Source organism: Mauremys reevesii, linkage group 7 (assembly GCF_016161935.1).
Source record: "Mauremys reevesii isolate NIE-2019 linkage group 7, ASM1616193v1, whole genome shotgun sequence".
NCBI classification, from domain to species: Eukaryota; Metazoa; Chordata; order Testudines; family Geoemydidae; genus Mauremys; species Mauremys reevesii.
The window spans coordinates 73,710,573-73,736,712 of record NC_052629.1 but is presented as its reverse complement, the minus strand read 5'-3'; the positions used below and the strand labels follow the sequence as shown (position 1 = coordinate 73,736,712).

Genomic DNA, 26,140 nt, shown 5'->3' with positions numbered 1-26,140 from the left:
AGTGATGACCAATGGAAAAAATAATCCCAACTATACATACAAAATGATGGGGTCTAAATTAGCTGTTACACTCAAGAAAGAGATCTGAAAACATGTGCTTGACATACAGTTACTGTCACAAAAACTAACAATGTTAGGAACTATTTATTAGGAAAGGGATATATAGTAAAACAAAATATCATAATGCCACTATATAATTCCATGATATGTCCACATCTTGAATACTTCATGCAGTTCTAGTTCTCTCCATCTCTATATATATATATTTTATTTGAAAAAGGAAAAAAAAACAGAAAAAGAGTGAAGAGTGACTCCACTTCATATAGAGAGAGATAACTGGAACTGACTGAACTGAGAAAGAGAGAAAGAGAGAAGGGGGAGAGATATAGAGAGGTCTATTAAAATCATGAGTGAGAGAAAAAATATATATAGGAAGTTTTTTACACTTTTACAACACACATAACAACCAGGTATATAAATAAAATAAATAATAAATAAATTTAAAAAAAACAAAAATGAATACTCTTCACACAACAACACACCAACAACCTGTGGAACTTCTTTAAAAAAGTTTAACTAACTCAAAAAACTAAAATATATTTTGGAGGATAGGATCAATCAGGGGTATCAATCAAAATGATGAAGATGATGAATCATGCAATCCCATCCGCAATAAACCTTCAACTGCAAAAAAAAAAGCATGGTCCTGCTCAAAGCACAGCACCCCCCCCCCCCCATATTCATATTATATATGATATATATAATTATTATATAGCATGTAATATAATGTATGATATGAAATGACATGATCTGGCTGGAACCCATTGTTCTGTTATTGTATGTGTATGTGTGTATGTGTATGAAGTTATGACTGCTGTATGGTTGTATCAAACTTACAACATATTTCTGTGAGTCTCTACTGCTAGGTGGTGATCCACTCCCAGGAGGGTGGTAAGTGACCATTAATCGGCAGGGGAGTTGTAAACAAGGGATTTATAATATTGTAAGAGGGCTGCCCAATTGGGGTTTGCTCAACCCTGTGACTCAGCAAAGCCCACCAGGACATGTGTGGGCTAGTGTTTTCCAGGCACATGAACTGAGATATAAAATAGAGGACAGTGACATCATTCTTTGGCCTTTCTCCTCCCCCACCTATGCTGGAAGCAACAAGAACGCTGGGAAGACAAAGATTTGAACTGGAGAGACTGGCCCTGGGCTTAAGGGGGAAGCCTGTGTATTAAGAACTGAAATCTACCTACAGCATCCAGTGTGGTGAGAAAACTGCTTGATCTACATACTGCCTAGTCTAATAAGGTTTAAGATTTAGACTATGCACTTTACCTTTTATTTTCTTTGGTATCTATCTCTGACCTTTTGTGCCTACCACTTATAATCACTCAAAATCTATCTTTCCGTAGTTGTTAAATCTGCTTTATATTTTACTGAAAACAATATATTTTGGTTGAAGTGCTTGGAAAATCTCAGCTCCGGTTACAAAGGCCAGTGTGTGTCCTCTCTACATCAAGGGAGGGGTGGACTGGGTAATAAACTAACACTGGTCAGGCTTCTGACTAGGGCAAGCTGGTACAGATCTGGGGTGCAAGGCTCAGGGCTTGGGAGATTTGCTGGTGCCTTTCACACAATTTAGCTGGGTGTGGAGCTGCACATGCTGTTGTACTGAGTGATAACAGTGCCTGGAGGAGTTTGCTGTTTGTCACTGGCAAAGCATTGTGAGAGGTCGCCCAGGCTGGGGAGTTAAGGGGGCACAGTGGTATCCCAATTCCAAGTTGTACCCAGGGGATCCTGTCACAATGGGCAACTGTCAGAAGACAGGATACTGGGCTAGATGGACCATTGGTCTGACTCAGTATGGTTGTTCTTATACTCTTCTACTGATTTTCTTATTTCTTAAGATGGTTGTGATGTTGAGTGGCTGTTGATTCAACAGCTTTGATATACCTGAATGAAAGAGGAAATAAAAGTGCAAGGCTTCAGATTAATTTTATCTGGCCTCTTTAGAAAGATCTGTGTGTGTGTATTCCTCTGTCATAATAAAAACATTTGTCAGTTAATAGGGGCAATACTATTGTAAATATGACAGAGTAAAATCTCATCTCACTTATTCTGTTATTCCCTCCAGATGCTCTGCCATCTGAAATGGAGAGGGAGTACTGGAAGTGATTGTTGTCATATACAAAGGGTGAGCTTTATTAAAATTAAGAGAAAATTCACATATGAAAACCTCTTTATTAAAGTAACGTGAACACACCACTCAAACACACACTAATAATCAGAAACATTGTCACTGACCAGCCCCCATACACCTAATCTCAACTCATAGGATTTCCCAACTACATTTTATTAAAGATCTTTGTGTGTTTCTTCCCTCTCTGCCTTTTTCTCAGTCATAATTAAAACAGTTATGTCAATAAAGTATTGAAGGATGTTTAAAGCTGAATCCAATAATCATCTCCATGGGTTTTGATGGCTTTCAAGGCATGGATATATTATTAGACTGGAATATTGAGGAATTCCAACACATGTTTCCGATAGAATGCTGCAACACAGCCAGTGATCACATGGCCAACAAAAGTGGTGTAATAAGATTACCACTGATGGACATAAACTGCTGGACATATCCAGCTGGGCCATGTTAAAGATTTAGGTAAAGATTGATGTGGTAGAGTTCAATCTGCAAGGCAGCCATTTCCCTTTGGGATTTGTCATGATAAGCCAGATAAGAGTGGGGATTTCTTTATAAATATTGAAATTCCATCAGAGTTGGGTACCTCCCTCCCTCAGACTCCATTGAAAATCCCAGATGTACAGTATAAGCTTTTCTAGATATTCAGAGAAAGCTGACTAAAGATCTCTGCATAAAGAATCCCTTGTGTATGTCTGGCTTCTAGCTCTTCAGCTCCCCTCTCATCCCCCAACAGCTTGTCTGCCAAAGCTTATAGGCTTCATGTGGGCTAGATGACCACATTTTAATGGATATCTTTTCAATTTCAGTGGTCCCTTATACCTGGCCATTGACCCACCTCAAAGAACATTGAGTTGAAAAGTGGGGCTGGTTGTCAGTTGCACTGAAGCCCCTTCATACCACTCTGGCAGCATAAAGGGGCCTGGAAGTGGGTATTAGCTACATTATTATTTTATTATTTCTGTTATTTTTATTAGCATAGTGTCTAGGAGTCCAACTTATGGACCAGGACTCCACTGTGCTAGGTGCTGTACAAACACAGAATGAAATGATGGTCCCTGCACCTGAGAGTGTGTACAGTCTAAGCCAACAGCTGGGTACAGCCAGCCAGATAGGGTAGCACAAGGAAACAGAGACAGCACTGCTCAGCAGGAAAGGTGGTGGTCTTGGAACACCTGTGGCCTAACTGTTGTCCAGCCTTTTGTAGACATCAGGGCAAAGAAGAGTTGTAAGGAGGGATTTGAAGGAGAAGAATGAGGGAGCTTTGTGGATGTTTATGGGTAGTTCCTCTGAGGCCTATGGGGCAGCCTGGGAGGAAGCATGAAGGTGCTTATTTGCAATGTAACAAGGGGGTGATGGAGGCTGGTCCCATGGGCTGATTGGAGGTGGGAGTCGACCTTTTGATAGTGAATGGGAGATGATAATTGGGTGGAGATAAGTCAGAAAGGGCCTTGAAAATGAAGACGAGCAGGTTATGTTTGATGTGGTAGAGAAGGGGGAGTCAGTGGAGGGATGCAAAGAGAGGGGTGACATGGGCAAAGTGGTGGGTTAAGAGAATGACTTTGCAGCAGCATTCTGAATGGACATGAGCAGGCAAGGTGGCACTGTCAAGGCCAAAGAAAAGGATGTTGCAGCAATTGAGATACACAGTAATGAGAGCTTGGATAAGCATTTCAGCTGTGTGGGTGGATGGAAGAGGCTGCGTCTTAGCGATGTTGTGGAGAAAGAATCAGCACAATTTATACCTAGCCTGGATGTGAGGATCTAGAGAAAAAGTGTTAAAAAGACTTTTAATGAAAAAAAAATTTCATGTGGTTTTTCATTATATAAAAATTTCATAACATTTTTGTTAGTTTGCTTTCCCTTTCTTCCGCTGCCCTTCTCCTCACACAGCTGAACTTGTATAAATATATTGACACTGCTGTAACTGTGTCCACTCTGGAGGTTGTACCAGTATAACTGTATCAGTAAAAAAAATCCCATCCAAAACTGGCATCGTTATGTTGGTATAGATGCTGTGTGTCCATCAGGCCTTATCCTGTGTCCATCACCAGAGTATCTGAGGCCAGATTCACAAGTCAATTTAGGTGCCTAAATCCCAGTTTTGGTATCATTGCAGTTCACCCCCACCTACCTAACTGTGTAGGCACCTGAATTTTCTTGGTGAAAGGTCCTAAGTGCCTGAGTTCTGCCTCACTCTTGGCAGCCGGATGCCTGTATCCCACCGAGAGCCCCAGTGCAATCCACAGAGCAGGGGCAGACAGACATCCATATACCTAGACCATGCCTGCAGGGTCTAGTCCAGAAGGTGTGCTCAGAGACCTCCTGCCCACTCGGGTCCCATTCAAAATCTGTCAGGAGGAGAAGCTTCTGCAGCTGCCTACCTTATAACTGTTAGCCTTGTGGTTAGAACAAGCACTTAACCTGGGTCTCCCACATCCTGGCTCAATTCCCCTCTTCCCGCCCGCCTCAGGGGGAAAAGGATTTGAACAGGTGGTCTCCCACCACTCACCAGCAGGCATTCACCACTGAGCTCTGGGCTATTCTAATGTGAGTTCTCTCAGTCTCCCCTGTAGAAGCTGTTCCATTATATAGAAATACTTCCACAGCCATTGGGCCTCAGCGTGAGTGTGAGAATAACTATAACCTGGTGCTTGGTGCACACACCTTACCAACATGGAAGAGTGGGCAGCACTAATTATCACACACACACACAGGTGATGGGCAGGGAGAGTGAAGGGCAGTGACAATGAAGGAGAGAAGTCAGTGTGACAGTGAGATTGGTAAGTGCTATTCAAAGTCAGGGTGTGATTCATGGCATAGCTCACCCATTTTATGCATTTGTTCATGAGAAGTGGAGTTATTTCAGTGCCTTAAAAAAATTGTTGAAGTGTTTCTTGTTCCTATTCTGATTATTAAATGACCACTCCCAGCACTGCTGAAGCCCTCACAGTGATGGGAGACCAAATATTTAAAAAAAATATTAAGTGATTTTTGTGGATTTTTTTCCCCACATTAATACTTTTTTTTTTTGGTTCCATTTTGTTTTTCCTGGAGGGAGCAGACAGGACCAGGGTCATTCCCTGCTGACCAAACACCAGTAGGAGCAGATGTTGCATGGTAATATGATGAGAACACAGAAGGAAATAGGACCCATGCACACACTGTAAAAGATTATTATATTACACTAGAAAATACCCTGACTCTGGGTCACCAAATTCTCCTGCAGTGGGAAAATGACCTGCTGCAAAATCTGCTACCACAGGGCAAAGGGGCAACAGGAATATTAATTGTAGAACAAAAACCAAACAACAAATGTTAAAAAACTGGGACGTACAGAGTCAAGGTGACATTTCTTATGCAACAAAATGTACAGCTTAACTCCTCTCCCTCTTGCCTCCCAATATCCTCAAAGCCCCACTTCCTCGCACAGCCCTACACACTTCCCCTCTTCCCCCATGGGACTTTACACTCTTCCCTACTCCTTATAGGCAGGCTTGGCAGAATTCAGTGGTTTTTTAATAATTTTGATCGATAACATTTGATGGGTTTTTTTAAGCATTTTTCTCTATTTTTATTTGTTCAAATTGTTCACAGTTGTGCAAAATTGTGGGTTTTAAACATGTTTTTCCAATTTTTATCTAGTGAAATGTCCACAGTTGCAGGAGAGTCTGTAAATAAGGGGTGGTCAGACAATAATTATTTAATGGCAGTAAACGTTGAGATTCAAAAAAGTTAAAGTTTTATAACCATTAAAGCACAAATTGTCAACATTGCATGACAAAATACACAAAGTAAATATCCTTGCATCAAACTATAACTAGTTCTCAAGCAGCATTTTTCTTACTTTGCCTATCTGTAAATTCTGATGATTAACAATGTAAATATTTTTGTCATTGCTTTGTGTGTGTGTGTGTGTGTGTGTGTGTGTGTGTGCGGTGAAATCAACAATTACTGACATTTACCAATAAAAATTTATCCTTCCAAGCTTGGATGGGGAGATTGAGTGCTGGGGGGAGTCCTTGTGGGGGCTGGGTGCAGGTGCTGAGGGGCAGTCCCTAAGTGGGGGACTGGGTGCATGGGGGGTAGTCCCTGGATGTGGGACTGGATGCTGGAGGGGGCAGTCCCTCTCTGAAGGGCAGGCACATGTGGCAGCCCAGTTTTTTTTTGGTGAGGGGGTCTGGATGCTGGAGGGACAGACCCAGAGGGGTTGGGTGATGGGGAGGAATTCTCTGGCTGGGGGGAAGTCTCTGGGTGGGGGGGCTGGGTGCATAAGGGGCACCATGCGATTATTCCATATCCTGACATTATTTGCACCCACAAGGGCATTTGCCTATGTGCCCTGGTCCATCCCTGGGACAGTCTGGTGGGCAGTGCTGTGAGGGGGAGGGTCTAGCTTGTCCATTGGAAATGGCCCCAGACAGGCTGGTACAAGAGTCCTGGCTGGGATGAAACAGTTGTCTCAGCTGTCTATTCTGAGAAAAGTAAAGGAGACTGATAGATTCTGCATAGAACACTGGGATCAAAGCTTGCAAAAAAGATCCGTATCCCAAACATGCATAGATATGGGAAGACCTGTGTCAACCTGTGGAATGCTTTGCCAGAGGATGTTGTGAAGGCCAAGACTATAACAGGGTTCAAAAAAGAACTAGATAAGTTCATGGAGGAAAGGTCCATCAATGGCTACTAGCCAGGATGGGCAGGGACGGTGTCCCTAGCCTCTCTTTGCCAGAAACTCAGTATGGGCGATGGAATGGAGCACTTGATGATTGCCTGTTCTGTTCATTCCCTCTGAAGCACCTAGCATTGGCCACTGTTGGAAGACAGGATACTGGGCTAGATGGACCTATAGTCTGACCCAGTATGGCCATTCTTATGTCCTTATCTTCTTATGACCTTGAAAGAGAAATCTTCCAAATCTCACCAGGTATCAAAACTGGGTGTGTGGAAGCAGTCTGTGCTGCAACAAACTCCACTGGCACCAACAGTAAGACCAGCATCAGTACTGAAACCTACATCTGGATCACTGTTGGATCTAGAACCAACAGTGGTGCAGAGAAGTCTGCTGGTACCAAATATATTTCTTATTGCCGTTACTAGGGCATGCTTTCTCCCTGGCATTGAATAGGGAACCATACCCCTCACAGTCCCTGACCAGTACTGATGGAATGTGGAAGAACAGCTGAGGACTTGCTGAAGTTCATCACTAGCTGAATCTCAGAACAATTAGTGATTATCTTTGAGAGCTCATGGAGGACAGATGAGGTCCCAGAGGACTAATGAAGGGCAAACATAGTATCTATTTTTCAAAAGGGGAACAAAGAGGACCTGGGAAATTATAGACCAGTCAGCCTAACTTTGAGACCTGGAAAAATATTGGAACAAATTATTAAACAATCAATTTGTAAGCACCTAGTAGATAATAGGGTTATAAGGAAAAGCCAGGATGGATTTTGTCAAGAACATCATGCCAAACCAACCAAATTTCTTTCTTTGATAGTGTTTCTGGCCTAGTTGATAGGGGTGATACAGTAGACGTGATATAACTTGATTTTAGGATGGCTTTTGACACAGTCTCACATGATGTTCTCATAAGCAAACTAGAAAAATGTGGTCTAGATGAACTGACTATCTGGTGGGTGCAAAACTTTTTGAAAGACTGTACTCTATGAGTAGTTATCAATGGTTCGCTGTAAAACTGGGAGTGTGTATTTACGGGGTCGCTCAGAGGTCATTACTGGATCTGATACTGTTCAGTATTTTCATGAATGACTTGGATAATTGAGTAGAGAATATGCTTATAAAATTTGTAGATGACACCAAGCTGAGAGGGGTTGCAAGCACATTGAAGGACAGGATTAGAATTCAAAACAACTTTGATGAATTGGAGAATTGGTCTGAAATCAACAAGATGAAATTCAGTAAAGCAAGTGCAAAATACTTCACTTAGGAAGGAAAAATGAAATGCACAACTACAAAATGTGGAATAACTGGCTAGGTGGTAGTGCTGCTGAAAAGGATTTGTGGGTTATAGTGGATCACAAATTGAATGTGAGTCAACAATGTGATACAGTTGCAAAAAAAGCTAATATCATTCTGGGGTGTATGAACAGGAGTATCACTTTGCCCAGCGCGGGTGAGGTCTCAGCTGGAGTACTGTGTCCAGTTCTGGCCACCACATTTTAAGAAAGATGTAGACAAATGTGGGGGGGGGGGGGAGGCACAGGAGAGCAACAAAAATGATCAAAGGTTTAGAAAACATGACCTATGAGGAAAGGTTATAAAAACTGGGCATGTTTAGTCTTAAAAAAACAAAACTGAGGGGGAAACTGATAGTCTTCAGCTATGTTAAGGGCTGTTATAAAGAGGACTGTGATCAGTTGTTCTTCACGTCCACTGAAGGTAGGCAAAAAGTAATGGGCTTAATCTGCAGCAAAGGAGATTTACTTCCTAACTCTCTGAGTAGTTAAACTGTAGAATAGGCTTCGAAGGGATGCTGTGGAATCCCCATCACTGGACGTTTTTAAAAACAGGTTGGCGAAATCGGGTGGTCTACTTTTATTTGGTCCTGCCTCAGCGCAGGGGGATGTACTTGATGACTTCTCCAAGTCCTTTCCAGTCCTACATTTCTATGATTCTATGGTAACATTTTGGGTTTTTCCCCACCATTTCCTTCCTCTCTTACTCTACCCCTTTGCTTCTCCCCCCACACCTATACTGGTATAAATACATTTACACCAGTATAACTGTGTCCACTCTAGAGGTTGTACTGCTAGGACTATATCAGTTAAAAAAAAATCACACCTCCAACTGACATAGTTATGCTGGTATAGAAAGTGTGTGTCAACCAGAATGTATCCTGTGTCCATCACTGAACTATCTGAGCACCTCCCAGTCCTGCATTCAGCGGCATGACTGCCATGTGTATGTGTGGTATGTTTCTACTTTATCTCCTCCCTTTTCCAGAGAGAAAATTCTTTTTTTTTTAAAGTTAATTGCTTCTCTGCTCTATATGGTTAACAGAGGCAAGTCAAAGCAGTGCAGCTGGCACATGGAGAAGTTTTTTTGATTTTTTTATTATTACTTTTCTGGTTCTTAGAATAGCAGGAATTCATCCCACAGTCTTTGATGTACTGCCAAGAAAGCTCTGTCTCCTGCACTGATAAATTTTGTGCTTGCAGTAGGAAGTTTCATTAAGCCATCACCTATTGAAACAAACAACCAATAAGCAACTACTAAGCAATTTGAGAAAACTCAGAAATCCAGAGTTAAAGTTACACAAAACTCACTAAATTATTATAGGTGAGGGTTGAACTTGCAACACAAAGACACATTTGAATGCAAAGAACCGCACAATTAAAATGACCCCATACTGTTATCTCTATCCTTGAAGCTTCAACTAGTCTTTCCTCTTCCCCTCTTTATTGCTGGGAAGGGTTCCAAAAAATAAAATAAAACTCTCTTGTGACTCTGCTTGAACCAGAGGCTGGTTGAGAGGCTGATGATTTGGCAGAAATCACAGATGTATTGCATTATAAAAATGGTGAGTTGTTTTCTTCATGCCAAAACCATCATGTGATTACTTGATATTTCCTTCCCTTCCCTTCCCTATAGCAGTCAGAACCACTCACAGCACAGAGAGGGGGAAGTACTCAATCAGTCGTTTGAAACTACTAGAATTACACTAGACACTCAGATGAATGGATTTATATTTTACAATAAAATATTTTTATTAAAAATGGCCTCTCTTGGACTCACTGTAACTCAAAGAGGGAGCTGGGAGCTTCCCAGAGACCCTGAGGTTTGCAGACACGTAAGGTAAGAGAAGAATTTTTGTTTTGTCCTTTGATTAGGGTGACCAGATGTCCCGATTTTATAGGGACAGTCCTGATATTTGGGGCTTTTTCTTATATAGATATCTATTACCCCCACCCCAGTCCCGATTTTTAACCCTTGCTATCTGGTCACCCTACCTTTGATCTGTATTTAAAGTGTGAGTCTTTCCTCTGTGCATGTGTGGGTGCATCCGGAGCATGTGTCAGTGTTTTACATTTAGGAGGTGACATGTCATAGTGGTCTGAGCACAGGACTAAGGAGCAAGGATCTCTTGCCAATACTTGTTCCTGCTCTGGATGATTACCAGCCATCACTGGGAGGGTATATTTACCAAGTGCTTCACAAAGTGTAGGCCTCGATCTGGGGCAGTGGTGAGGCGACACAGCTCAGCAGCAGTGACTGCACTCAACCACCATGGAAGGGGTGTCCAGTAACACCAGGTAGTACAGTGGGACTCCAGCTGTTATTCTAGATCCCAAACTGAATGAATGGCTGCCAGATGTAGCCCAGGCCACAGGATAGAGGTGCATTTACTGACCTCAGACTCCTCATTTTGACTGTGTAGAGCCCAGTGACTTGAGATTTGTGATCACTGGACCTCTTTGTGCCATCCTTGCAAAAGGGTTTCTGTGGAGAATGTGGAGAAAGCCTGTATTTATGAAAAAATGTGTGACTCAGTTTCCTCACTTTTGTATTGCTACCTACTAGGTATGAAGGGGTTAATGTCTTTCCAGAGCTAGGGGGAAGTGATGAGAATCTGGGTGGGTATCGCATGGATCTGGCTGGGATTGGTGGGAAGGGACTGTCCAAAACTGTTAACATGTGAACAGAGCTGTCCTGGGGACACAATGGAGACCAAGAACCAGACCATTCACTGTTAATGACTGCTGGCAAGGGAGGAGAGGGGGGCTCTGCATGTGAAAAAACCATAACTGGAACTGGAAACAAAAGGCCTGAGGTGTGAGCTGACTGCATAAAAACCTGTTTCCCAGCAGATGGGAAGTCAGTCAAGGATGACTCTGCAAGGCAGGGAGGTTGCTGCAAGCCGGCAGTTGGCCTTCCAGGCCAGAGCTTACAGTGAGGCCTGCTTAATGGAACAAGGGGAAGCTGGCAAGTTGTGTGACAGAAATATGTTCAGGCTTTGCTTTCCATTCTAACCCAATGTCCGTAAACACCGTATTCCAGCTCACTGATAAATAATGGCTTGTTTTAAAAAGGGCGTGCTGCGTCTCTGCAAACATCTGCAGGTTCCATCGTTCCCAAGAGGGTGTATTTCCATCAGGGCTCTTTTGGACCCACTGAAGGAGCTGTGGTGAGAAACAGAGGTGTTGAAGCCAGGATCCAGTCTCAGAGTAGCAGAGCTGTGGGGCTCTTCCTTGTCAAAAGTGGCGGTCCAGGGCCTTACAATGCTCCCTGAAAGACTGTACAAAGGTCAGAGGCATAGCACATCCCCATAATCCATAACAGCTTATTAATAGAGAGGGTTGCAAAATGCCAATTATTATTCAGGAAATAAATATAGACACTTTCCAAAAACTTCCTGCAATTTTTTTGGTTTGTTTTTTCATTGAAAAAAACTGTTTGATTTTTTTGAAACATTTTACTTGCATCTTTTTGTTGTTTGGTCAAAACCTAGTAAATTTCAATCAAGATGAAATTTTTTGCTTCCATGAAGAGCCTTTTTTTGAGGGGTGGCGGTTCAAAAAATGTGAAGTCAAAGAATTGACTAGCTCTGTTATTAATACTCCCATATCTCTCCAGGCAATTGTAAGGATTCATTAGTTAATTCTTTACAGCAACAATTATTTAAAAATATTATTACCATTATTAGAGATGATGGTCATGGCTCCATCATTAAGGATATGTTCTCAAATGTGCTGAAATAGGTTACAAATTCTTGTGTACGTGTCCTTTCAATATGAAACTTCACACACATGTTTTTATGTCCTTTACATTGTCTGTGTAGTTCTTGTTTGGTTCCCTTTCATACATTGTTAATAGGAAGTGTTTGAAATTGAGGTCTTGCTGAAATTCATTCATGGTAGCTTCACTTTTTTGTGCACTTTTATTTTTAAAACAATGTTGTGTATCTATAAAAACAAAATGAAACAAAACAGAGATGAATCTTGACTAGACCTGGTTCACTGCAGATTTTTTTTAAAGAATCTTTTAAGATAAAGGGTAACATTTTGTGCTGTTATTCAGCAAAATGCCCTTTGTGTTCTGTGATACAGGACTCCTTGCAGCCAGACTCACAATCTAGGGGAGTGTAGTGGGGTAGTCACCCTGCTCCGGTCCTGAAAGGGTTAAAAGCCAGCCCTTGGAGAGGGCTGGGGCTGAGAGCCAATAAGAAGAGGCTGGGAAGCAGCCAATTAGGGCCAGGCTGGGCCCTATTAAAGAGCTGCTGGGCCAGATGGCAAACCGTCTCTCTCCAGCCTTGGAGTGAGAAGGACCTGGCTGCCTGGGAGCTCAGGGTACCGGAAGCACAGCAGTGCTGGGGAAGAGCAAGAGGAGCTGGGGAGCTCCAGCCTGGCAACTCCCCAGGCTGAAGCCTTGTTTAAGGCCCAAGCAGGTACTGGGGCTGCCGAGGTGCAGCCTGGGGATAGGCAGAGGCAGTTAATCCAACCCCCTTGCCAATGGTGAGTGGCCATTACAGACTGTAGTTTGCCCCAGAGAAAGGGGGCTAGCTGACAACTGTCAGTAGCCACTGAGGCAAGGTGGGCATAGAGAGTGGGGGTTCCCCTGGGAGGGGAGACCCAGAGCATGGGGACTGCTGTGGGCAGAACCCCAAGGTAAAGGGCACCGGGGCCTGGGAGGGACATGGGGCCGGAGGCAGCCAAGACACCAGCCAGCAGGACGTGCTCTCAGTGCTGGAAAAGAGCTAATTCCGGGACTGACCAGCAGGATGTGCCATGCTGGTGGGTGCTTGACTTGCTACAGGGCATCTTGGAGTTAACACCCTGTGGAGATGCATGGGGCAGTTCATACCTTCCAGGCCTATGGTCTCAGGCTTTCTGCAGGCTCAGGGCAGACATCATTGTATTTGTTATGATTGGTTCTTTGTTCTCCATACCATGATTAATGTCCCCTGTGGGACACTAAGAGCCTCTCAGTGTCAAATGGCAAAGGGCTCACAGCTCTGTAAATACAACTGTTATCAGGCCTGACAAACCCACTACACCTAACCCACTGTTGCGGATACAGACTAACACAGCTGCTACTCTGAAACCTATACTTATCCACAAAGTATCTTGTGAGGTACCATATGAAAAATGGTTATCCACTGGTCAATGATATTAGTACTTGACATATGTACGGTTAGCTTGTAAAGAGTTATGTATATGTGCTGGAAATATGTTCCTAAAATATATTCAGACCGAGCAATTTGAATAGAGCGGATAAACAGGTTTGTCTCAGACAAAGGCATGTGAATTTACCACTCTGCCTGAGACAAGTTTGTAAGGCAGATACACTGAAAATACATTTGTATCTAAGGTAAACAAAGTGATCAAACCCACAGAAAGAGCTAATTAACAAGAGGACAAAAAGGGTACATGAATTCTGCTCCCTGAGGAATAAGTAGCAGGAGAGAAGAACTTTGTCTGTGGTTACTTTAAAAAAATGCATTTCAAAGGCTTTCTGAACTCTAAGCAAAAGGGAAAAGATATTGTGGATCCATCTCTGAAGGGACAAAGAGGCCAGTGCCCTTGCAATCCGTGAAAAGCGGGTCCCCCAGCCATGAGGGCTGAGGACTCTGAGAACTGACTGTGAATGAGAAATTGTGTGAGACCAGGATTGTGATCTGTTCAGTTCAAGACACTGGAAAGTGGGTTTTCTTTGTAGCCATTTCCTGGTTCTATTATCCTTGTTCACTATGGCTTAAATCTCAGTTCCTTATGGTAAAATAAAAAAACTAATTTATTAATAAACTCACCTCAGTGCCATGTATTGAGGTAAAGTGTGGATCCTCAGCTAACCTAACTGGCTGGGTGTGCCCTGGCTCTTTGGAAGTGGTGGTCTTGGTAATTTCTGTGAATATCCAGTGATAGGGGCTGAATACTGCAGAGGAACACTTTTCCAGGGGGTTCAGAAACTCTGGTTCAGGGAATGTTACCTGCGAGGCAGGGGTAAGACTGACAGAGTCTCAAGGAGTTTGCTAGTGAGGTGAACAGACTGGTGTGTCAGGGAGCTGACACAGCTTAAGCTCCAGCAAAGCTCCCTCTTGCTGAGGCAGAGGGGTAAAGCAGTGACTTCTGTTCTGGGTGTGTCACTCTTATTCTGATAATGCCTCTTCATCTAGCTTTGGAAAGGCCCCCACCTTCCTAGCTCCAAGTCAAGCATTTCAAAGGCCACTGTGATCTCCACAGCCTTAGACAATCCTCATAGGTCTAGGTGATTGAATTCTAATATACCTGTCTGCTGTTCTTTGATATAAGGCAGAATGGATTCTTCTCTCTATAAATCCCTCACCTCGCTATGGACTATGAATCATTGACAGGCCCAGACACTCTGGCCCAATGGGTGTGGTCAAGCCAGGGTAAAGCAGAACCGCCGCCTGCTTGTAACAGAATGATTGATTATTTGCAAGCAGTGTGGCTTTTAAGAAGTGAATAAATCCCTGATCCTCCACATGGTCTGGCCACAGTCTTAAAGAGCAGAAGCAAAAGAACAGAAATCACTCAGTCAAGTGTGAACTGAAGAAGGGCATCTAGAGGGAAAGTGCTGTTAGCTAGAGTAGGAGAGCAAGTCCAATATCAGAGCTAGCTCACTGAGGCGCTGAGTTGGAAGTACCTGGGAGTACAAATAGCTTACAATACGTCTACACCGTCCAAAGCCTGGCTGGAGTCCTCATCTCCTCTGCCATCCTTTCTCCATCCTCACGTTGCATTTCCACACCTTCCCCCATCCATTTAGTCTTCATTTTCCCCTTTTAGTTCTCACTGATTTTTTTCTCATTCTGTCTTCCCCATACAGACTAAAATAAGCAATCAGCAAAACATTGGTCAGTCCAGCAGCCATGGCCTCAAGAACTTCAGCAGGGAGAGTGCAAGATGAAGCCATATGTCCTATCTGCCTGGAGTACCTGACGGAGCCTGTGACTCTAGACTGTGGGCACAACTTCTGCCTCGCCTGCATCACTAAGCACAGTGAGACATGTACAGAGGGGGACTATGACCCTTTGTGCTGCCCCAGCTGCAGAGCTCAGATCCGGAGACAGAATTTCCAGCTGAACTGGCAGCTGGCAAATAGAGTAGAGCAAGTTAAACACTTGCATGTTGAAGCAGAGAGAGAACAGAAAGTGAATCTGTGCGCAAGACACAAGGAAGAGCTGAAGTTGTTCTGTGAGGATGACAGAGAAGCCATTTGTGTGATCTGCAGAGAGTCCAAGGAACACAGAGCTCACACTGTGGTTCCCATAGAGGATTCTGCCCAGGAGGACAAGGTAGGAAACAAACAAGCTTGGCTGATTTAACCTTTTAATGATACACTCTTCCCCCCAAGGAGGTGGAATTTCTCTGAGTATTTCTCAGAAACACCAGATTCTCCCAGTTTCACAGATTTCTTCTCCTTCAACCATAGTCCTGAATTACGGACTGACCTCTTTTCAGCACTGCCACCCTAGACTGTCAGCACCCTACAGTTAACTACGCTCAGCAATCCCTGGGGGTGAATGGGTAGCACTTGTCCCCTAAAGATCATGATTGGTACATGGTGCTACCAGGCCATGAATGCAAGGAATGTGCCTGCTTCAGGCAGACAGGGCATTCAGATGAAAAAGAACAACAGTATCCAACATTTTCCTGCCTTGGGTGTGTACATGGGTGGTGTGTAATACCACAGCCCCGGGGTTGGAGGAGCTCTTGCTCCACGCCACACACCAGAGCTGTGGTGGGGTCACAGAGTTTTTCCAGTCTTGGAGGTAGAAAGGAGTGAGCTGAGGGGGAGAGTTTGGGGGGAAAAGGTGGAGTGGGGGCGGAATGGGGGCGGGGCTGTGGGGGAAGCAGCGGAACAGGAGTGGGGCCATGGGTGGAATGAGGATGAGGCCGCGGGGAAGGGATGGAGTGGAGTGGGGACATGGGCAGGGCCACAGGTGGAAGAGGCGGAATGAGGGAGGGGCTCTGGGCTCAGAGCTCCAGCCAGGGCTGAGAGAGCTCTGCCACAGTCCCAGGCAGGACTGAGAGCTCGACCCCAGCTGGGGCTGAGCTCTCAGCCCCTCTCCGTAGTCCCAGCCGAGCTCTCAGCCCCCTGCCAGGGCCATGGAAGGGAGGGGCCAAGCTCTCAGTCCCCCTGCCTGCCCTGGCTGGGGATACGGGGGCTGAGAGCGAAGAGGCGGGGCCTCCACTGGAAGAGGTGGGACAGGGGGCTAGTCTCCCCAAGGGGAAGCTTCACCTGGTGCCCATCAGCATGTAGATTAATATCAGAGACCTGTGGGAAATGGTACAAGTAGAAAACACAGCAGGAAAGACAATCCATAAAAACACTGCTAACAGATAACTTGGGGATAAAGTTGCAAACATATGGTCCTCTCCTGTCTGTTAGGGGGTCATTGGTGCTAACGCCTTGCTGACTGGGGATCTTTGAAGTATAACTAGGCTTGGCAGAATTCAATTTTTATTATTTTGTAATTTCGGTGTTTATTTTAAAGTAGTTTTCTGTTATCGATTTAAATTTTCATAGTTGTGCAAAATTATGTTTTAAGAATTTTAAATTATTTTATTAATTTCAATTTTCAAAGTTTTGGGAATGATAGAGGGATCAAATGAAAGGATAGACAAGAATTATTTAATGACAGTCAACATGTAGATTAAAAAATGTAAAGCATTATAACCATTCAAATAAAAATTTTCAACATCACATGTCAAAATATACAAAGTAATATTCTAAAATAAAATACATTCTCAAGCAGCATTTTTCTTACTTTGCCTATATCTAAATGTCAATTATCATTGATGGAAATATTTTTGTAGTTTGTGTGTGTACAGTGAAATCAGTATTTACCAATACAAATCTAATCCTTCGAAACCTCTGTCTCAGCATTCAGGACAAAGCTCCCTGTACTAAGAGTTAATGTGCCACACAGTAACCACACTCAGAAGGTTGTTAGTGAGAATGAATGGTTAACTCAGAGGCCTTGTCTATGATTACAAGTTCATTCAGATTAAGGTAGGTATGTAGGATGTGGATTTAAAGTGCAAGATCAGAATAACTCCATGTACAGACATACTTCTAGGGTATGTCTACACTATGGGAAACAGATTGTATAAAGTCAAGTGCATGCGGCCACACTAAGCACATTAATTTGGTGGTATGTGTCCATGGGGGGAAGGGAGAGCTCAGTGGTTTGAGCATTGGCCTGCTAAACCCAGGGTTGTGAGTTCAATCCTTGAGGGGGGCACTTAGGGATCTGGGGCAAAAATTGGTCCTGCTAGCAAAGGCAAGGGGCTGGACTCAACAACCTTTCAAGGTCCCTTCCAGTTCTAGGAGATTGGTATATCTACAATTATTATTATGTACTGAGGCTAGCATTGACTTCCAGAGCATTGCACTGTGGGTAGCTATCCCATAGTTCCCGCAGTCTCCCCCGCCCATTGGAATTCTGGGTTGAGATCCCAGTGCCTGATGGGGCAAAAAACATTGTCACTGATGGTTATGGGTACATCCTCCCTCTCCCTCCATGAAAGCAATGACAGACAACCATTTCACACCTTTTTTCCTGGGTGAACTGTGCAGACGCCATACCACGGTAAGCATGGAGCCTGCTCAGCTCAAGACAGCAGTCATGAGCATTGTAAACACCTCGTGCATTATCGTGCAGTCTATGCTGAACCAGGACCTGAAAAACCAGGCGAGGAGGAGGCGGCGACGGCAGTGCAGCGACGAGAGTGATGAGGACATGGACACAGACACAGAATTTTCTCAAACCACAGGCCCCGGTGCTTTGGAGATCATGCTGTTAATGGGGCAGGTTATAGCCGTGGAACGCCGATTCTGGAAACAAGCACAGACTGGTAGGATCACATAGTGTTGCAGGTCTGGGATGATTCCCAGTGGCTGCAAAACTTTCGCATGCGTAAGGGCACTTTCATGGAACTTTGTGATTTGCTTTCCCCTGCCCTGAAGTGCCAGAATACCAAAATGAGAGTAGCCCTCACAGTTGAGAAGCGAGTGGCAATAGCCCAGTGGAAGCTTGCAATGCCAGACAGCTACTGGTCAGTTGGGAATAAATTTGGAGTGGGCAAACCGCAAGTGGTACTTTTCAATGGTGCTGCAAGCACTGGTGGATCACAAGGAACGTTTCACCAACATCAACGTGGGATGGCTGGGAAGGGTTCATGACGCTCACGTCTTCAGGAACACTAATTTGTTTAAACGGCTGCAGCAAGGGATTTACTTTCCAGACCAGAAAATAACAGTTGGGGATGTTGAAATGCCTGTAGTTATCCTGGGGGACCCAGCCTACCCCTTGATGCCATGGCTCATGAAGCCATACACAGGCAGCCTTGACAGTAGTCAGGAGCTGTTCAACTACAGGCTGAGCAAGTGCAGAATGGTGGTAGAATGTGCATTTGGACATTTAAAGGGACGCTGGCAGACGTTACTGACTTGCTCAGACATCAGCCAAACCAATATACCCATGGTTATTGCTGCTTGCTGTGTGCTCCACAATCTCTGTGAGAGTAAGGGGGAGACGTTTATGGTGGGGTGGGAGGCTGAGGCAAATCGCCTGGCCGCTGATTACACGCAGCAAGACACCAGGAAGTGCTGCACATTAGAGAAGCTTTGAAAACCAGTTTCATGACTGGCCAGGCTACGGTGTGAAAGTTCTGTTTGTTTCTCTTTGATGAAAACCCACCCCCTTGATTGTCTCATTCTCTGTAAGCAACCCACCCTCCCCCTTCGATCACAGCTTGTTTTCAAAGGAAATAAAGTCACTATAATTTAAAAATCATGTATTCTTTATTAATTGATTATAAAAAGAGGGAGAGAACTGACAAGGTAGCCTGGGTGGGGTTTGGGAGGAGGATAGGAGGGAAGGAAAAGGCCACTAAAAAAGTTCAAAATAATAGCCTTTTGCTTGGGCTGTCCACTGAGGTGGAGTGGGAGAGTGCACGGAGCCTCACTCCCCATGTTCTTACATGTCTGAGTGAGGAGGCTATGGAACTTGGGGAGCGGGGAGGGTGGTTATACAGGGGCTGCAGTGGCACTCTGTGATCCTGCTGCCGTTCCTGAAGCTCCACCAGACGCTGGAGCATGTTTGTTTGCTCACGCAGCAGCTCCAGTGTTACATCCTGCCTCCTCTGATCTTCTTGTCACCACCTCTCATCTCTAGTGTCTCTCCTCTCCTCACGTTGGTCCCCTCCTGTCCTTATGTTCACTGGCATCTTTCGAGTACTGTGATACCATGTCCTTCCACTCATTCAGATGAGCTCTTTCATTACAGGTCAATTCCATGATTTCAGAGAACATTTTGTTTCGCGTCCATTTTTTTCACCACCTTATCTGAGATAGTCTTCGGGATGGAGGAGGGAGGCTTGAAAAATTTGCAGCTGTGGGAGGGAGGGAAAAAAGGGAGAGAACTATTTAAAAAGATACATTTTACAGAACAATGCTTATACTCTTTCACAGTGAACAAGACTATTCACATTACATAGCACATGTGATTTCGGTACAAGGTCGCATTTTGCATCTTAATAGTGAGTGCCTGCATCCTGGCATGACAAAGCCTGGCAGCGTATGGTCCCAGTGTTTGCTGGCATTCAAGCAACATCCGTTCTTTATCTCGCTGTGTTATCCTCAGGAGAGTGATATCATTCATGGTAACCTGGGATATCTCCCGGAGGCCAATACCATCGAATTGCGGCCACACTAACCCTAATTCGAAATGGCAATGTCGATTTCAGCGCTACTTCCCTTGTCGGGGAGGAGTACAGAAATTGATTTTAAGAGCCCTTTATATCCAAGTAAAGGGCTTCGTTGTGTGGACGGGTGCAGGGTTAATTCGATTTAACTCTGCTAAATTCGACATAAACTCGTAGTGTAGACCAGGCCCTAGAATAAGAGTGGAATAAGCTAAAACAGAAAAAGGCACTCTGATTCCAGAATAGGAATATCCACACAGGGTGCTATTTGAATATCTATTGCACTTTAAATTCACAACCTACGTAACTCCTGATTAACTTCCCCATATACACAAGCCCATGCAGTAAACACTTTTGAGGCTTCTTTGTGTTGTAAAAGATTCCCAGAGTGAGTGTAAAGAAAAGGCCATGTGGCCCCAGAGAAGGAGTTTTGGGCTATGTCTATACTACAGAGATTATGCTGGCATAGCAATATCAGCATACCTATGCCAGTAAAGTTCCCTGATGTAGGTGCAGCGTACACCAACAGAAGGAGTTTTTCTGCCAGGGTAGGAATGCCACTTCCCCAATACATTAGATACATTGAAAGAAGCACTCTATCAGCATAGCTGTATCTACACTGGGGGCTTAGCTGTGTTCATTAGGGGTGTGGTTTTTTCCTTTCATTCTCCAGCTGTGTCTATGCGCACACAACTTTTAAGTGAGACCAAACCTGAGACTCAGGCTTTCCTTATGTGGTTGGGATAAAATTACTGTGAGTTAAGCAATGGTTTACACTTAAAACTTATAACGGCATAGCTATGTCAGTCAGGGATGCAAAAAAACCCACAGCAGGGGTAACTTAACTATTTCACTCCAGGTGGTGTCAGGAATAAAACAATGGGAACACAGCAGTTCTGTGTGATGAATCACAGAACAAAGAGTAATGGTCTCAAGTTGCAGAGGGGGAGGGTTAGATTGGACATTAGGAAAAACTTTTTCACTAGTAGGGTGGTGAAGAACTGGAATGGGTTACCTAGGGAGGTGGTGGAATCTCCTTCCTTAGAGGTTTTTAAGGTCAGGCTTGACAAAGCCCTGACTGGGATGATTTAGTTGGGTTTGGTCCTGCTTTGAGCAGGGGGTTGGACTAGATGACCTCCTGAGGTCCCTTCCAACCCTGAGATTCTATGATTCTATGAAAGCAGGACCAACACCAACTAAATCATCCCAGACAGGGCTTTGTCAAGCTGGGCTTTAAAAACCTCTAAGGATGGAGATTCCACCACCTCCCTAGGTAACTCATTCCAGTGCTTCACCACCCTCCTAGTGAAATAGTGTTTCCTAATATCCACTCTAGACCTCCCACACTGCAACATGAGACCATTGCTCCTTGTTCTGTCATCTGCCACCACTGAGAACAGCCGAGCTCCATCCTCTTTGGAACCCCCGTTCAGGTAGTTGAAGGCTGCTATCAAATCCCCCCTCATTCTTCTCTTCTGAAGACAAAATAACCCCAATACCCTCAGCCTCTCCTCATAAGTCATGTGCCCCAGCCCCCTGATCATTTTCGTTGCCCTCTGCTGGACTCTCTCCAGTTTGTCCACATCCCTTCTGTAGTGGGAGGACTAAAACGGGACACAATACTCCAGGTGCCGAATAGAGGGGAATAATCACTTCCCTCGATCTGCTGGCAATGCTCCTACTAATACAGCCCAATAGTCCATTGACCTTCTTGGCAACAAGGGCACACTGTTGACTCATATCCAGCGTCTCACTCACTGTAATCCCCAGGTCCTCTTCTGCAGCACTGCTGCTTAGCCAGTCGGTCCCCAGCCTGTAGAGTCACATGGGATTCTTCCTTCCTAAGTGCAGGACTCTGCACTTGTCCTTGTTGAACCTCATCAGATTTCTTTTGGCCCAATCCTCCAATTTGTCTAGGTCACTCGGGACCCTATCCCTATCTCTCCCCCCATCTTAGTGTCATCTGCGAACTTGCTGAGGGTGTAATTCATCCCATCATCCAGATCATTAAAGATGTTGAACAAAACCGGCCCCAGGTCCAACTTCTGGGGCACTCTGCTTGATACCAGCTGCCAGCTAGACATGGAGCCATTGATCACTACCCATTGCGCCTGACAATCTAGCCAGCTTTCTATCCACCTTATAGTCCATTCATCCAATCCATACTTCTTTAACTTGCTGGCAAGAATACTGTGGGAGACTGTATCAAAAGCTTTGCTAAAATCAAGCTATATCACATCCATTGCTTTCCCCGTATCCACAGTCCCAGTTATCTCCTCATAGAAGGCAATCAGGTTAGTCAGGCATAGCTTGCCCTTGGTGAATCCATGTTGACTGTTCCTGATCACCTTCCCCTCCTCCAAGTGCTTCAGAATGGATTCCTTGAGGACCTGCTCCATGATTTTTCCAGGGACTGAAGTGAGGCTGACTGGTCTGTAGTTCCCCGGGTTCTCTTTCTTCCCTTTTTTAAATATGGGCACCGTATTTGCCTTTTTCCAATCGTCCGGGACCTCCCCAGATCGCTATGAATTTTCAAAGATAATGGCCAATGGCTCTGCAATCACATCAGCCAACTCCCTCAGCACCCTTGGATGCATTAGATCTAGACCCATGGACTTGTGGAATGAAAGATTAATGCAAGTAAGTGTGCTCTATCTAAAATTACAGTTTATTAGTTTTAAGCACAGACATAAGCAATAGGTTTAGAACATCCAAATACTTACCTAAAGTCTGGAATGGTATTGAGTCATTAACGGCAGATACACAGTGGCCAGTTGCTCACCTGCCGGGGAGTAAAAGTGTCAGGAAAATCATCTCTCTTAGGATGGCTTCAGAGGGCTGTTCCAAAGTACACTCTATTATCTAGACTTTTTATAAGTAACTTCTACAAAACACATAGGTCATAATGACCCCTAAGGGATCATCACTTTTCCTAACTTTCAATAAACTTCTAATATCAGAGGCACCCAGACTCAAGGTCTTCCATCCACTTATCTTCCTTCAGGCTCAATTATTTACTTTTCTCCTCTCCTTTGACCTTGCCTCTAAAAGCCTGTTTCAGATTAACCCTTAACTATGTGGTGTTCTATTTTATTAATTCATGGTGGCTGAATGCACATAATATGGTTCCAATTAGCTTGATCACATACTGGGTTACACCCCCTCCCTCCAATCCAGGGCAACAGCCCTAGCCAACATAACTATGTCAACAAGCCTCCCGTGTAGATACAGATATGCCAACAAAAGAGTGCTGCTGTCAGCGTAGCTCATGTTGTTCAGGGAGGTGGTATTCATATATTGGTGGGAAAACTGCTTCTGTCATTGTATGCTGAGTCTACAAGAGGGGGCTATTCCGGGATAGACTCTGTAGTATAGACATAGCTAAAGTTTGGCTGGCTCTCAGGTGAGACCTGAAAGAGAGAAAGGCAAGGGAACTGCTGATGGAGGCAGGGCAGAGTTGTCTTTCTTTCTAAAGGAAGGTGTCTGTGCGCATTCTGTGGGCTGGTCTACACCTGAAAAGTTACATTGGCATAGCTACGTCTCTCAGGGGTGTGAAAAATCCACAACTGACTTAACCCCCGGTGTAGACAGTGCAAGATAGATGCAAGAATTCTTCCATCAACCTAGCTACCACCTCTCAGGAAGGTGAATTAACAACAGTGACAGGAGAAAGCCTTTCATCACTGTAGTAAATGTCTACTCTGAAGCACTATGTCAATGCAGCTGCAGAGCTGCAGCTGTGCCACTGTAGTATTTTAAGTGTGGATATAGCCTGTCACCACCTGTGCTTGAAGAAACAGGGCTTGTGTACATTTGGTAAATAAATAACATCCCAAAAATACCTGGCTCCACATCACCCATTTCTGCTCCAAATGTGAAACAGACCTGTGAGGCCCCCCCAAATCTGCTGTAGCCCGGAGTCAATGATACTCTTTTTCCATGGATAAAATCACCAAATAGAAAAGGCAATGAGCAGTTATGTTGAAGATCTGACCTTCTACCAGACTTCATTATTAATTCAACCAATGATCCTCAAACAAATATATGTGTTAAGGTGAAGTCATGGTTGATATTACAAATTTCTCAATTAAGAGTAAAAATATTTCAATAACATTGTAAGTAAGAAACAAACAAAAACATTAAACAACCAGGGTACGTCTACACTACGGGACTATTCCGAATTTGCATAAACCGGTTTTGTAAAACAGATTTTATAAAATCGAGTGCGCGCGGCCACACTAAACACATTAAATCGGTGGTGTGCGTCCATGGTCCGAGGCTAGCGTCGATTTCTGGAGCGTTGCACTGTGGGTAGCTATCCCGTAGCTATCCCATAGTTCCCGCAGCCTCCCCCGCCCCTTGGCATTTCCGGGTTGAGATCCCAGTGCCTGATGGGGCAAAAATCATTTTCGCGGGTGGTTCTGGGTACAGCCTCACCCCTCCCTCCCTCCCTGACAGCGGCAGACAACCGTTTCGCGCCCTTTTTGCTTGGTGAACCGTGCAGACGCCATAGCACAGCAAGCATGGACCCTGCTCAGCTCCATACCGCAATCGTGGATGTTTTAAACACCTCGCGCACTCTCGTGCAGTATATGCTGAACCAGGACCTTCGAACCGAGGCGAGTAAGAGGCGGATACGGCAGCGGCGATGACAGTGATGAGGACGTGGACACAGAATTATCTCAAACCGCGGGCCCGGCGCTTTGGAGATCCTGATGGTAATGGGGCAGATTCTATCCACTGAACGCCGATTTTGGGCCGGAAACAAGCACTGACTGGTGGGACCGCATTGTGTTGCAGGTGTGGGACGATTCCCAGTGGCTGCGAAACTTTCGCATGCGTAAGGGCACTTTCATGGAACTTTGTGACTTGCTTGCCCCTGCCCTGAAACGCCATAATACCAAGATGAGAGCAGCCCTCACAGTAGAGAAGCGAGTGGCGATAGCCCTGTGGAAGCTTGCAACGCCAGACAGCTACCGGTCAGTCGGGAATCAATTTGGAGTTGGAAAATCTACTGTGGGGCTGCTGTGATGCAAGTAGCCAAAGCAATCACTAAGCTGCTGCTACGAAGGTTGTGACTCTGGGAAACGTGCAGGCCATAGTGGATGGCTTTGCTGCAATGGGATTCCCTAACTGTGGGGGCGATAGATGGAACCCATATCCCTATCTTGGCACCGCAGTACCAGGGCACCCAGTCGTAAACCGGAAGGGGTACTTTTCAATGGTGCTGCAAGCACTGGTGGATCACAAGGACGTTTCACAAACATCCACGCGGGATGGCCAGGAGGGTTCATGGCCTTTCGCGTATTCAGAAGCACTACTCTGTTTAAATGGCTGCAGAAAGGGACTTACTTCCCAGACCAGAAAATAACAGTTGGGGATGTTGAAATGCCTGTCGTTATCCTGGGGACCCAGCCTACCCTTGATGCCATGGCTCATGAAGCCATACACAGGCAGCCTGGACAGTGGTCAGGATCTGTTCAATTACAGGCTGAGCAAGTGCAGAATGGTGGTGGAATGTGCATTTGGCCGTTTAAAGGCTCGCTGGCGCACATTACTGACTCGCTCAGACCTCAGCCAAACCAATGTCCCCTATGTTATTGCTGCTTGCTGTATTCTCCACAATCTCTGTGAGAGTAAGGGGAGACCTTTATGGCGGGGTGGGAGGCTGAGGCAAATCACCTGGCCGCTGATTACGCAGCCAGACACCAGGGAGATTAGAAGAGCACACCAGGAAGTGCGCATCAGAGAAGCTTTGAAAACGAGCTTCATCAATGGCCAGGGTACAGTGTGACTGCTGTGTTTGTTGATGAACACCCAACCCCCTTGATTGACTCAGTCCCTGTAAGCAACTCCCCCTCCCCCTTCGAGTACAGCTTACTTATGCAAATAAAGTCACTCTCATTTAAAAAGCATGAATTCTTTATTTTTTCATTATAAAATGAGGAGAGAAGTAAGGGTGTGCTTTGGGAGGAGGAAAGGAGGGATGGAGAAGGCCATTAAAAAAATTCAGAGTAACGGCATCCTTCTGGTTGGGCTGTCCACGGGGTGGAGTGGGCGGGTGCAGAGCCTCCCCACGCGTTCTTACACGTCTGGGTGAGGAGGCTAAGGAACATGGTGAGGGGGGAGGGTGGTTATACAAGGGCTGCAGCGGCACTCTGTGATCCTGCTGCCGTTCCTGAAGCTCCACAAGACGCCGGAGCATGTCAGTTTGATCACGCAGCAGCCCCAGAGTTGCATC

The 26,140-nt window shown here is 44.9% G+C and overlaps 1 protein-coding gene across 6 annotated transcripts in view; it reads left to right on the top strand.

The window, feature by feature from the left end:
- LOC120408985 (E3 ubiquitin-protein ligase TRIM39-like) overlaps positions 1-26,140 on the top strand; it is a 41,586-nt gene that overhangs the window by 5,849 nt on the left and 9,597 nt on the right. For 3 of the 6 annotated variants that reach the window (XM_039546239.1, XM_039546238.1, XM_039546235.1), the window contains exon 2: positions 15,014-15,482. In XM_039546239.1, coding sequence (XP_039402173.1) covers positions 15,057-15,482 — 426 coding nt within the window. In that variant the 5' untranslated portion in view covers positions 15,014-15,056. Of the gene's footprint in view, positions 1-1,164; positions 1,273-9,959; positions 10,022-12,656; positions 12,679-15,013; positions 15,483-26,140 lie in introns of those variants that run through there. The other 3 variants (XM_039546237.1, XM_039546240.1, XM_039546241.1) reach the window with 3 other exon arrangements.